Here is a 15,291-nt window from a genome sequence, read left to right on the forward strand (position 1 = left end):
ATGTTCCTTAAGAAAGATACAGGTAGCCACTTTATTATAAATCTGACATTGTTCTATCATCCTCACTGACCAAAGAGATTGTAATGGGACAAACAAGGTATTAAGAAGACATGGAGTTTGATTTATAGGAATTCAATATATGCAACATAAATCTAAATGGCAAGCCATAAATGTTAGATCCCCCAATAATGATTTTGATTTGCTATAGCTTTTTTTTTTTTTTTAATCGGTTCAATTGTGTCTAATTCTCGGAGACTCCCTGGACAAGTCCCTGCAGTTTTCTTGGCAAGGTTTTTCAGAAATGATTTTCCATTGCCTCCTTCTTAGGGCTGAGAAAAAGTGACTGGCCCAAGGTTACCTAGCTGGCTTTGTGCCTAGACGGGACTAGAACTCACGGTCTGTCAGTTTCTAGCCTGATGCCTTAACCACTACATCAGACTGGCTCTCTCTTGCTATAGTTACACCTTTACTAAAATGGAATAATTTTGATTTATAATTAGAAGACAATAGGACGTAAAAACTGAAATTAAATTCACAAATATAGAAAGAAGTCTTCTGGGCTCTTTATAGATGTTAGAATGTCAGAAATGTAGCTTCTTTTCCAACTATTTCCTTCAGAACTAGTTGGAAAGGAAGCTACATTTCTGACATTCTATGATGTAAATAAAGGGTCCGTCCCCCACATCTTCTATCAATTGACTCTTGCATTTCTGTCCTCTCTGAAGTTTTGTTATTGGCTAAACATTCCATGACAGTAAAGCTCATGCTGTCTCTGCTTAATTTGAGGGGATGAGGGTGTTGCTCCTGGTAGAAGATCCATCTTTCCTCCCCCAAATAGCATGTGATGATCTACCTTAGGCCCACATAGTATCTCCTGGTCTTTAACAGGCAGTTGTCCAATGGTAGCTCAGCAAAGGTATCTCAATTAAAATAAAAACTTCCTGTTAACATGAGAAATGTCTGCAAACTTCTTTCTCCTTCTGCCCCCATATATTTCCTTCCTGAGGTTCTCTCTTTAGAACCTTTGTTCAAACATCCCTAGGCTGTTTTTGCAGATGGACTCTGCCTGGAGGTGGAAGGTTCTAAAGAGGAGTCCATATTCTTCACCCACAGTAATAGTTTATGTCATGCTAAAAGCACTTTACCATCCTTCTGGATACCTCTAGCCTTTAATAGATGCTAATGGTAGCACTGTAGTGATCCAATCATTCCATGGCAATTCAGTGGATACCGAGCCACTCTAGTCTTATGGTTAGGTTTTAGTTAGACTTGGACCAGGGAGAACCAGGAACAAATCTCCATTTAACCACTCAGCTCATTGGATGACTCTGGACCAGTCACTTTCTCTCAGCCCAATTTCAAAGGATTGCCACAGTTGGAATAAAATCAGGAGGCATCTATATATGCTGCTTTGAGAGAAAGCTGGATATAAAGAATAAAGAAATACACCCTTTATGAACACACCCCATTGTGTTCTCATTAACTTCACAGAAACATTCTGTAGGATTTGAGCCTAACCCACTGATTTCAGTGACACTTATTTCCACTTGATATTCATGATGCAAAATTAATTACTTATAAAATATATTAACTAAATTATAAGTAAATATTATTTGCTTATAAACTTCCTTGCCTCATGTAGATCCATAAAAGTGAATCAGAAAACAGCAACAAAAATCCTTGATTTTTACTGCATATTTGTAGTAGTGGTATTCAAGACTTCCCAGTACTATTAATGCACAGATCAGTAAACTTTTTTTTAATCTATTTCTTCTAAGTTACTTTAGTATGTCAGCAGTTAATCCCCAATTCTGTCATGCATTATCAGGTTGCTGTTAATTAGATCTAGACAGAGAACTGTGAATCATCAAAGACAGAGGTGTTTTTGATTTCCATTTTTATATTGCACAAGAGAATGGAGGTAAAAATCCATTTTTCCTAGTTCATATGTCATTTTTTTCCCCTCCTGGATTCTGCAGTTTGTGCCCTACATCTTTTCTACATCTTTGTGCTTAGAACTGTGTGATCTCTTGGACTTGAACTTCTAGTTATTTACTTTCTCTCCCTGCCCAATTTGCTTGCTCTGCTATATACAGCAGTTTCAGAAAAAATGCAAACATGTCCTGCATTAATATATCTTCACAAGCAGCATGTCATTATCAGTCCAACCCAATGCATATTTACACTGAAGTAAGTCCCCTGCATTCAACACAGCCATTGGTATGCAGCCTAAAGTTATATTTCAACACAACAGAAACTGAAGAAAAACAGACAAGGAAGTTTGGTGAAGGATGTTGTTTGTAGTATCAGTAAACTGAAAATCAGTATGGACAAAATCCATTTAATCAAAATACACAAACTTTTAAAAAAAGAATTAACCAAAGAGACCAGAACAATATTAACATACATTTCAAACACTGTATCTTTGGTTGAATAGAAATTCTTTCAAAAAGGATCGTTCACCCTTCTTTCCCCTGCTTAAGGTACACTTCAGCAGATAAGCCTTATCCAGAATCTGAAATAGTTGGAATTCTTTATAGAAGCAAGGTATTAACACAATCATGTGCCTACTCATATTACCAGCTGTAAAACATTCACTAACAGAAAAATCTGTTTAACAAGTCAAAATAAGTATGATGTTTTGATTATTTATTTCCCAATAATATTTCATCCCCAAACCAGGTCTTTCCCAACAAGAACCTTAACCATCATCCTAATACATAATGATATTAAACTGTTTGCTAACAATTATGAACAGCCAGTGCAGAATTAACGAACAAACATATTGCTTATCAAAGACTTACTACTTACTAATGGCTATTATACAGAACTTTAGCCAAGTGTTCATAGCTTTTAAAAAAATTATAGGTCCAATTCTTTTATATATAATATCACTACAGTGAAGGTATCTGTAAAATGCTTAATAAATTATGATTGCCACCCTTTGCACATGTATTAGCATAGCACGATATCTAATACTACCCAGGTTGCTCACATATTTGGAAGATGGGATTAGAAATAATTCCATATTGTTTCCCTCACAACCTGTATGAAGAATTTCAGCCTTTAACTTAAAAGGCTGTTCTATAAATATATCACAAAGCCATACAAATTATTTTTCAAAACTCCAGACACACAAAGTAAGTTTACATTTCAAAAAATGAAACCCAATCCCATTTAGAATCATAGCTTGAGATTTTTGACAGATTCAAACCATGTTAAGCCTCAAATGCTTTGTAACTTGGGATTAAGGTATGCAAATATGCCTAGAAAGCTACAGGAAAGCACAACAGCGCTTGCATTTTTTGTACCAGATGAGGAAAGTACATCTCCCATCTTCCGTTCTCCTTACTTTCTATAGAGGCACTATAGTGAGTGTACTCACTAATTGTATTTCCATCTGGTATGGAGGCTGTAGTGCCTCAGACAAAAAGTCTGTGCAGAGGGTAATAAGGGCAGGAGAGAAGATAATTGGGATCTCTTTGCCTCTCATCCAAGACCTAGCATATGTGTGCTGTTTGTCTAGAGCTCGACAGGTCATGACACCCCCCATCCTCATCATGGCTTGTTTTGTTACCCTCTGGAAAGAGGTTCCGCCGTATCCGATGTAGAACAGGCAGACTGGGAAATAGCTTTGTTCCCCAGGCTATTAGATGTTTGAATGTTTAATGTCAAATGTGTATAGAATGTATATTTTATAGTAACTACAGTATCTCGATTGTATTTTAGTGTATGATTGTAATTGTGAGCCAACTGCAACAGAATTTCATTTTATTATGCACTTGGTGTATAGTGTATAATGGAATGACAATAAAGTTATTATTCTATTCTATTCTATTTTCTATTCTATTCTATTCTAGATAGCAAGGAAAAATTCCTATTGTCAGAGTCAATAAGAGTCAACTAACTCAGAGACACCAAAAAAATATTTAAAAAAGCTAATCAAGTTTAACAAATGGTGTAAATGCAACAATCAGATCTTTAACTCACCTGATTAACTGTGTTATGTCATCTGAGTCAACAAGCTGGAATCAAGTACCGATATGGTATCTCTGTTAAGTTTTAGCAAGGTATAGCCTTTACTCCTGCAATGATTCAGGAGGGCTATTCTCAATATCGGCATAAGTTACAACTTCATCATAATGTCCAAGGGATCATCCTTTTCATTATCAAGAAACTTAGCTGCCTTGATTCTGGTTCCCTTCTTGCCAATGTATTCATGCTCTTAGTTTTACCACTGTGATGAACTGTGATTGCTGTTTTTGCTGCATTTTAAAACCACATTTTCCAATTACAACTGAACATGTAATTATTCCTTACATACAAGAACACAAAACCAGGAAGATGCTAAACTAAATGTGTAAGCTCTGGTTGAAATGGAATGGAAAAATACAATTATTCCAGCAATAAGGTCAGGAATGTAAAAAGAAAAAAGAAAAAAAGATAAACACAGGGCTCAATCATGGGCTGATATAAACTATGGCTACAGGCCTGGTACTACAGCAGATGGTAACATCTGGCTGACCTTATCAGGTTAGGAAGCTAAGCAGGGTCAGGCCTGATTGGTACCTAGATAGATCACTAGAAAATACCACCATGGCTATATGCTTTACTGTCAAGATAGTAGCAAATTATTTCCATAGAGTTGAACGTGCCTCCACCCCCCAACACCCCCCCCCCGCCCCAAACCTGCTAAAAAGCAGATGGGACAACCACACAGAGATGGTGGCATGTTGCTAATTTGCTGGGAATAAACTGCCATTCCTGAAAAAGTCCACAGGCAGGTTGATAGGAAGGACAAGTGTCATTAAATGCTCCAAAACAAGACAGACCTGTAGACAATTATAGGTAAGAGAAGCAGTTGGCTATTCTGAAGCCAGATAACAAATAGGTGAATTGGTGAAGACTTCCTTGAATTTAGTCTTTACAGTATCTCCTGCTTAGCTCTCATTGAGAGAAGCATGAGTCAGTTATAAAGATACCTGGCTCAATGCCTAATTTCTACTGGAAATCAATGCCCAGTGCATACTAAGTCCAAGGGAATATACAGTATCCAGCTGATACACACAATGAAGTAGTGTGCCTGATTATCATAAAGCAGCCTTCCCAAATTTGTCTCCAAGTTCACCGGTTCCATATTATTGATCATGTTGTCTGGGAATTCTGGGAACTGCGGTCTTAACTATTTAGAGGAAACCATATCTGGGAAGACTGTCATAGAGCAACATATCTATATGAATGTATGTATTCTTGATTGACTTAGAATTGAATTAACATTTGAGCTCTATGGGCCAATATCTAGGAAAAATTCTTTTTCTCTAGAAAGGAAAACTTGCTTCTTAGCATCAATACTGCATTTCCAATATGAAATATTCTGCATTCTATCACAAGTCTGTGCAAATCATGGTTACTGCATTTGTGTTCTTTTGATCAATGCTAGCTAGGTATATAGGTTTAAATAAAAATGAGGTAAAATTGGTGGTGCTTGAAAATCAATGACTCAGTTTTTTAAAAGTCGAAGCTATACATTATAGGCATTAATTTTCACAGAGACTCTAAATGTTCCTTGGTGCAAATGTTCCTGTTTAACTGCTTTACAATCCAGGAAGATTGGTTATAGAATATCTTTCTAAATTTGAAGATGACTTTTATTTTTCATCCAACATGGAGAAAGCGCTGGCCCGAAGAACCTCCATGCAATTGACCAGGATCAGAGCTCCAGTTATTTCTCGCCATTGTTTGGTCACAGGATTTTTCATTTTGTCCAAAGCTAAATGCAAGTCTTGCAACATATCTCTGTAGCTGTCTCCATAGTGAGCACCCCAGGTATAGAGAAAATCATAAGCTGGTTTCCACATCATCTGAAATTTAATAATATCATATGTTCAGATACAAAACAATTCAGTAATAAGTGGATGAAACTGTGCATACAGTACAAGCAACTGAAGACAGATACTGAAATGTTTCTGTTGGCTCTCCTTTATATACATATCAGGACTTCTGTGCAGAGCATCATAAAACACAATCAACTATCCATTTATCTTGCTAAATTCCAGTCAGTTATATAAGCCTTTTCCAACTCCATGGATCACGAACATTTAAGCAACTTAATTCCAAATATGGTCATGGATCAATGCATATTAAAATTCTCCCACACAACTCAATTAGAGAAGTTCTCCAAAGTGAGATACTACTCTCCAGGAATGAGTTATAAGTTTAATTCATTGGAACAGGGGCAGATGAGGTCTGTTCTCAGTGACGGGCCCTCAGCTCTAGAATCAATACCCCAGCATGGCATCCTGATACTTGGCAAAATCATTTTATTCTCCCAGGTCTTTTAATGTGCTACTATTAACTTAGTCATGCTGAAATGGAGCCTTTAAATTAACTGTCTCTCTCCAGTTCTGTTGTTTCGTAGAAATCATTATTTTTAAAAAATTTCTTTAAATTTTTAGATGAGACTTTAAAAATATTTGCAAGTCACCCTGGGAAGGCCTTCTTTGGGACATGATATACAATTTTTCCATAGTTACCTGTAATTAAAATCTCTTCATAAAATAAAAAAGTCTTGACATCAACTGCTAGGCTAGTATCAGTATAAAACTAAACAGAACTTTATTCTGATTTATGCAAAGCTACATCATATGAGAAGGAAGAAGATCTACCAAGGAAAACTGCGACTGTTTTTCTGAATAAGGATAACCCAAAATCCAGGAGCTATCATGATAAATGGAAATGACTGGAACAGAGTCATTTCAAAAGATACTAGAGTCTTATCTCTCATCTACTCAACCAACTTCTGGGAATCTCTGGTTTAGCTATCAGTTTTCTTCCCATTTATTAACATCTGCAAAGTACAAATGAAAACCAAGCTTTTTGCAGGAGTACAGGGAGGAACAAGGGAAGACAAAGATGGGGAAGGGGAGAAGCAGGCAATGCAAAATTGTATTACAGGTAGTCCCCGGTTTAAGACCGCCCAGGTAACAGATGACCCATAGTTAAGAATGGAGCCTATTATAGCAAAATTTGAGTTAAATACACAATGATTCAAGCTAAATACACAATGGTTCGAGTTCATTACACAATGCTACTTATACAATATTATATCTTAATATTGTTCCAGCTTACATACAAATTCGATTTGGGAACAGAACTTGTTCTTAAACTGGGGACTACTTGTACTATTTTTCTTAACTCTCAATTTAAAAACATGAATCCATTCCCAACTGAAGTCATATATAGTTACAGGAATATTTCAACATATATACACTTCCAAGGCTGCATCTAGGAAAGAAACAGTGAATCAGGATTGAGATTAAGGTAACATGAGTGGAGAATTCATGTTATCTTAAAACTTCTTAAAAAGATGTTCCATCTTAAGTTTTCATTTTTTAAAAAAATCATATGATTTTGAAATATATTTAAAAATCATAATTGGAGAGATATCAAAGCAAGAAATAATGATCACAGTTAATGTTAAGGATAACTCAACACCAGCAGCTGCTGAAAAAAATAACTCTGAATGTAGTGATTGGATTTTTTGGATCAAATATGATCAGTTAGACTTTATTTGCAAAAAAAAAAAAAAAAAAAAGACCGTTTTCTAGATGTCATTTCTGCATATTCAGCCAGGCCTTGGGAGCTGTGAAAATCAAGCTATACACTGTTTTGCTTTTTTGCCACTATGTCTCTTTTTATACATTTTATGATTAGGACTTGTGCCATGGAGATACACTTCAATGTTGCATTTAAGCCCAATTAGAAATTGCGGAAGAACAAACAGAAGCAACAGAAACTTCAGTGCATACTGAATAAGCATGTGCTACTTTTAACACCTCTGAGTATTTTGAAGATATTTTCATTACATATAATAATGTTTACAGACACTTTATTATTACTGAATGATATGCAAAGAGAAAAGTTCACAAATGAAATGTGTGAAATCAAAAAGCAGTCAAAGGTAGGTATTTGCAGAGCTAAGTATCTATAAACTGATTAGGCTGGTAATTAGATAAATATCTTTCTCCTTTTTGTTTCAGAAAGAATCAAAATATTCAACAGATAGCTCAAATATAAAACAGGGGAGGGAAGACAGACAGACCAAAAGGAGTTTTGCATGCATGAAAAGATTATCCAGGTAACAAGCCATTTCCGTCTAGTGGATAAAGCTCCAGGCTACAATCCAGGAGACGGTGAGTTCTAGTCCTGCTTTAGGCATGAAAGGTGGTTGGATGACTTTGGGCCAGTCCCTCTCTCTCAGCCCAACCCACCTCACAGGATGGTTGTTGTGGGGAAAATAGGAGGAGGAAGGACTATTAGGTATGTTCACTGCCTTGAGTTATTTATACAAAATAATAAAAGCGGGATAAAAAATAATCTTAAAAAAAAACAAGTGAGATGCTGGTTTATGTAATGCTTTGGATTATTCTTGCTTGCTACCTTAATGATTAATTTGTATTCCTCGGAACTGTCATAAATCTCTTCCAAGTATCGTGAACTTCTTTAAAAGCCCTGCTTAGATTTCTCTCTCTTTGGAAGTATCAGGCTTCCGGCTTTAATGCCATTCTTCTTCCTGAGCCTGTGAAAAGGTACCAGGAAGGCCATCAGTTAACTCCTGACCACAGCGGCCATGTCTATCTCAAATAGGACTCTGGGTGTGCCAATAGGCAAGCTTATTGCAAAATTGGATGTTTGTTTGTTTGTTTGTTTGTTTATTTATGCAATTTATATGGCCGCCCAACTCACTCACGGTGACTCCGGGCGGCTTACAGGAATAAAAATCCCAAATACAAAACCCACTACACCACCCCACCACCCCGGCGACAACAACACATTTACACTAGCCATTTGATGGGCTCTGTATTGAGCTGGGATCCCCAGGCCCACTGGCAAAACCATGTCTTCAGGGCCTTAATAGTGATTAATATTTTTTAGGGATTAATATTTTAATAGTGATCAATATTTTTTTTAACAGTAGCCCAGCTGTAGAGGTTTTACTCTGGGCTACTTGTATACTCTATTAGAGAACTCTAAAATACAGGCAAGTACATAGCTTAAAATATATACTCACATTAAGCTAAATATGTGACAGAATATACTTAGACACAGGCAGGCCTTCAAATACCATGGCCCTGCCCCAAAAAAGGGTTTCAAACATCAAAGTGGCATTTTGATTTGGACCCAGAAATAGAGTGACCACCAGTACAAATGATACAGCAGATCCCACTGGGAGCTAGAAGAGGCAATACAGCACTGACAGAAGACCACCAGCAGCCCTAGTTCTAGTGACTAAATCCAGCAAGTGCATTTTGCATTCATTGAAAGTTCAAAACAAAAACAGCACCACGCAGGCTAAATCAAACCACAACATGGCATGATGCAGTGTGTACACCCAGTTGTGCGCTGTGTATCATACACAATACCTGGAACTTGTTGCAGCACAGGTAACCATGATTAGGCTATCTGTAATCTTGCTTTATGCTGCTTTTATGATTTTATGGCCTTTCAATGCATTATGCTTTAATACTGACTTTTAACATTGTTATTGCTTTAGATAAACTCCATTAAGAGTATGACAAAGAGGCAAAATAAAAATATTTAATACATAATATTAACATATACCAATGGCAATTCTAGCTATTTGAGAGAATAATGGTTTTATTGGTAACTACAATTACCAAAGCTATTATCAGTAAAAGGTGGACTGCATCTATACATAGCAATAATTGCCAGCCTCGTGCATTCTTAAAATTAAACCGTAATCTTCCTTCCATATTTATTTATTTATTTATTTATTTATTTATTTATTTAATTTGTCCCCGCCCATCTCCCCACAATGGGGGACTCTGGGCGGCTTACAACATACTAAAAAACATGAATACAGTTAAAAGTTATAAAACCAAACATTAAAAAATAAAAAAGCTAAGAAATCCAAGAGGCCGCTGGGGCCACAGCATACCACTAAGGGGCCAGCCAACCCCAATTCTGATTTCTTCCCTCCCTGCCCCAGGCCATTAATATTGATCCAAATATTAATGACAAGGATCATTTTGTAGATATTGCACAGAAACTGACAGTTTAAGATTCAGTCCAGCATAAATACATATGGGATTCTAGCTTTACTCTGGATCCAGGCAAACCAGGTATTGAAAATAACATTCTTATTTATGCACATTATAATTTAAAATATAGCTGTCACTGATGCTTTAATTTCACTCACAGAGCAAAGGATTGGACTCAATATTTAAATGCCCCCTCCAGGTCTATGATGGTACAAAGAGATTTACCACAGTAAAAGTCAGAATGCCAAATATCATGTTAAATTTATACTGAGACTGAAAAATATTAACTTATACAGATATAGAAGAAGATTATAAAGAGAAGAAACCACACACTGGAGTCTGAGATAAATGAGAGAGACAGAGATTTCACATGGAGAAAGAAAAGTTAAAAACTGGGTTATGAAAACTAAAGATGCTCCTGTTGTCAAAATTTAGCCAATGTCACTTAAATTATCCACATAGGACTTGGCTGGGATAGGGCAATTCCTTCAATCAGGATCTGGGCAACATTATATATAGTCTCTAATGTCTAAATTCTAGACTATTTTGTAGGTTTTCAAGATAGAAGAAAAGCTGTTTGAAACAAAGGGAACTGCTCAGTGTGTGTGTGTGTGTGTGGACACCATGTACTCTCTTACCTCTAACAAATGTGCTTGACAGTTTTTATATCTTTTCAACACTTGTTTTTATTTAACCACAGGTACTGTTAGCAGTGAGATCAAAGAATCTACTGTACAGTAGGTGCTGTAGTAGAGGATCAAAGAAACTTGTGAATATACAGTGGTACCTCGGGATACGAACTTAATCCGTTCCGTGACTCTGGTTGCAACTCGAGTTGGTCTCAAGTCGAGGTAAAGTTTCCCATAGGGTTCAATGTAAATCTGGTTAATCCGTTCCGCCCTCCGAATTTGGTCGCAACCCGAGGCAAATTTCCCCATAGGGTTCAATGTAAATCCGGTTAATCCGTTCCACCCTCCGCCCGAATTTGGTCGCAACCCGAGGCAATTTCCTCTTCAGAGCCTGACTCCCGCCAAGCCTGCTCTGCATTTTCTTTGGAGCCATGCTAACACGCACACCAAAAACCTTCACAAAACACCGCAAAACACACCACGAGCCTCACCGAACATCTCCTTGCTACCGCGACCTCGGCCACAGGAAGCCGCGACTGCGTGACAGCAGGGAAAATGGCCGCGGATCCGGTTCGTAAGTAGAGGCAAGTTCATAACCCGAGGTAAAATTTTCCTGCCGAAGCTGGTCGTAACCCGAAATGTTCGTTAGTAGAGGCGTTCGTATCCCGAGGTACCACTGTACCATGGAAAGTGACTCCCTCTCTCAAGCTTCTCTTACCGTGTGTCAGTTTTCAATTTAAAGAATTATTGTACTTTTTTTTGGTAGCAAATGAATACAAGAGAAATATTGTGAATCTTACCTCTGGAGCAACTTCTCCACTTTTGCCATGGTGGGGAGTTTCGTAAGCATCAATTTGTTGTTTTGTAAGTCGTGCTAATTTTTCCGCCAACTCTCTCCAGCCCTTCCCAAGTTTTACAGCTGCAGTAAAAATAACTGTATCCTGAGTAATACGGGCTACTAATCCTTGGCAATCTAGCTTTAAAAGTGCCTGCAAAAACAAATGGGATGGTTGTATTTGCAAATTTGTAATAACAAATAATTATAGTACAATCACAATGTAACAATTTGGAAGCATAAGTATAAGGAAGAATTATATCTTTATCCTGTATAGAGTAGTCATTTTCCCCATATTCTCTGTGAATCTGTGAAAAGCTGTCTAGAGGTTAAAAACAATTAACTTGTGAGATTTCAGGCAGAAGAAATATAAGGGTTTCCTCCTCATTATGTCTGAATGTTCTTATTCTGACTGAATCTTATCAGGATGCATTATGGATTTTGCTTAGCTCCAAAGATGCTAGAGAAGAATAGCACAACATTCAGACGGTTCCCCCAGCCGTACGCTTACCTGGCATTTTCACATAGCTGCCTCTTTTCAAGACTCTGTGGTCACGAGTCTGTGACTTAAAAATTACATGCCTGTAATGGCTGACCTAATTTTTAGGTCTTCCCCATCTTTTGTTTTAATACTTAACTTCCTGCTTTAATGCCTCTTTCTGAGAAAGGTAAGTGAAAGCTTGGGAAAGAAAACACTTTGAAGGTATCTAAGAAATGCCCTTTATCATGCAGAAATATAACATTTCTAAATAAGGAAATTATTTAAATGGGCAGTACTGGGAAGGTGTCATAGATCTCCAGCAAATGTAAATAGTATTTCTAAAATATTTCTGCATAATGGCAATGCACTTGATGGACATATTGGAAAGCCTCAAATCAAGTGTTTTTCAACATTATTACCCCACAACAAAGAGAATGGCATAGTCAGTCACAGTTAGTTACACAGGCCTAATTCACACATTATGGTACTGTATATTAGAATGTCCTAGAATATATTTATTTGTTAGATTTGTATTTCATAGAGATGTCCAAGGCCTCCTGCGGAGCTGGTGTTCTATTTTTTTTCTCTGAAACTACAACTACAACCACATGAGGTAGATTGAGCAGAGAAGCAGCATCTTCTCCAAAGTAATAAAATGAGCTTCTGAGGCTAGAGGCCGATGTTAATCTGAGTCTCCGCTTTCCCAGTCCAACACCTCGACCACTATACCACACTGGCTCAATGATCTCGCTTGGTTCCTATTGACGTTGGGACCGGATAAATAGATTAGGGAAGCTCTTTATTATGTTGATTGCACCTAAATTCCCTGGCTTGTCCTCCAAACAAGCAAAGTTGGAAACCATGGCTTGTACTCCATGTCTGATTCTATCTTGTTTGACAGATAGAAGCCAGGAATCTTGGTTTATATGACATGACTAACTATGTCCTGTTTATCCATTCCTGTTGGTTGAGGGAACAAGCAGGAGCAATTGAGGCTGGCCAACTATGATATGCAAACATTCCCAGTCATATTTATTAATTATATATGCATATTTTTAAAATGTTGCCATTTTTTAAAATAAATATGATTTGGCTTTTAAACAGTAGACCTTGTTAGTTCATCTATCTAATTAAAAGGATGGCATATTCTTGAGGAATAAAAATTATAAAATAAGAGATAGAACCTTTTTCCTGTTAGCCATTGCTTTAAATTATAACTGCAGAGAAATAATGAGAATTCCTTAGGTATCTCTTGACAATGAGAAAAGCCATACTTGCTATTTTTAAGCTACATGGATTTTGTCACTGGGGACAATTTGCTAACAAGCACTGTGACACAGAAACAGGAAAATGATTTTTGTATTTATATTGTAAAATTTGGCACTCTTCATTTCTTCCCCCTCCCTTCCTGATTTTTCTTCTTTCTTTCATATAATTACAAAACATTTATTCAGGATATTATGGAACCCCCATTTTCAAAAGATGCATCATGTAAATTCATTCTAATATCTGTATTAATATATTAAAGTCTTGGAATGGCAAAAGACATGCAGATATTTCCTTGATTATACTTAAGATGGATTTAGATAAAGGAGGAAATATAGGAAAGTTTGCAAGGTTTCTGAATGAAAGTATCTGCTGGATCTTTCTAATTATTGTCTAGGACTTATGTGATGAAGCTGATGATGATAATGAGGATGATGAAGAGGGTAGTATTGGTAAATACTTTAATCCTACCTTTCCTCCACAGAATTCAATGCAAAACTATCCTATAATATAGGTTAAGTTCAGACGAGACATTATAAATAGGCACAGTCTTCCCAATATGCTCCAATACATTTTTGACTATCAACTTCCATAAAGTTCAACTAGCACAGACAGTCTCAAAGGCAAAGGAAGCTGTAGTTCAAAACATCTACGGTATATGGCTCCAGATTGATGATATTCCAACTACTTCACCACTTCATCTTAACTTTGTGAATCAAGGGACAAAATAAAATTATATTTGGTTTTATGTTGGTTCTCAAAGTACGTCTCAAGCAGAACTTTTGTAAACTGATACTGTGATACTTTTTATTCATCTAATTTGAAAGCCAGTTTGGTGTGGTGATTAAAGGCACAGCCTAGAAACCAGGAAACCACGAGTCTTAGACCTGCCTTAGGAATGAAGCTGGCCCGGTTCCTTTGAGCCAGTCACTCTTACAATGTACAGTGTAAAGACTGTAACAGCTACTATGTAGGACAGACAGGCAGAAGACTAACAGAATGCATCCATGAACACCAACTAGCAGTCAGAAGATGCAATGAAAACTCCTTAATCTCACCACACATGGAGAGACCCAGCCATAGTTTCAACTGAGAGACTGAACATCCTAGACCAAGCTAAAGCCAAAAACGTTAGGAAATTCCTGGAAGCTTAGCATTCAGACAAATCAGCCATCAATAGACACATAAAGATAAACCACATTTACACACCATTCAAAAGAGACAATAAAAAAGCTAGGAAGGAAACAAAAGGACTGGAACACATTCTCTCCAGCAGCCTACATCCAGATAAGCAGGGATTAATACCAGACAAGCAATGAAGCAGAAAACAATACCATAATCAAGAAACTACCAAGGAGAAAATCACATCCCCACCAACACTGGCAGGCAGGCTACTGCATAAAAACAAGGAGCAAACCCTACACTCACTAGCACTGATGATGTTACTAATCGGGTAATGAAACGTCTGCAAACAACCAAGCTCAGAGAGCATCAAGGACTCCGCAGTTCGACCCTGGGCTACATATATTCTCTTTTACTGCAGTCACTCTCTCTCAGCCCTAGGAAGAAGGCAGCAATGGCAAACCACTTCTGAAAATGTTGCCCAGAAAACTGCCAAGAGTAAAAACTCCTGAATTCAAACACATGCACATAAATTAAAGATATTATGTGAGAAAAGGCTGGAAGTATTTTTACTGCTTTGTTTTACAGAGCAATCAAGGTATTAGGGTTATATGAACAACCTTGATTAGATTCAGATTCGTAATTTGGCAAATCGTTTTTGCTTTGAATCAAATTGAATGTGGATTTTCTAATCTATTCACAGAAAGTGTGTTTATCCACATGGAGTTAGCCAAGTAATCTGCAGTCATTTGTGGGGAGCCTATGTCCTTTGACATAAGAAGCTCTCAATGAGAATTAGTTGCTGTACTTACTAGGTTAAGAATTTCAAAAATAAAAACTTCCCACACTGCAGAGGTAAAGTCACTATTATGTGCAAGGCTGATAGGAGCAGAACAA

General features: G+C 37.1%; 1 protein-coding gene across 2 annotated transcripts in view; it reads right to left on the bottom strand.

Moving 5' to 3' along the window:
- Positions 1 to 2,261: 2,261 nt before the first annotated feature.
- MACC1 (MET transcriptional regulator MACC1) overlaps positions 2,262 to 15,291 on the bottom strand; it is a 36,517-nt gene continuing 23,487 nt past the window's right edge. For both annotated transcript variants that reach the window (XM_088150677.1, XM_007420544.3), the window contains exons 4-5: positions 11,491 to 11,679; positions 2,262 to 5,861 (exon numbers count right to left, since the gene is read on the bottom strand). In XM_088150677.1, coding sequence (XP_088006803.1) covers positions 5,649 to 5,861; positions 11,491 to 11,679 — 402 coding nt within the window. In that variant the 3' untranslated portion in view covers positions 2,262 to 5,648. The remainder of the gene's footprint in view (positions 5,862 to 11,490; positions 11,680 to 15,291) is intronic.

This window comes from Python bivittatus, unplaced genomic scaffold (assembly GCF_059951505.1).
Source record: "Python bivittatus isolate LINGU-HERP-01145 unplaced genomic scaffold, Pbiv_v1 ctg000610_np1212, whole genome shotgun sequence".
Taxonomy (NCBI): domain Eukaryota; kingdom Metazoa; phylum Chordata; class Lepidosauria; order Squamata; family Pythonidae; genus Python; species Python bivittatus.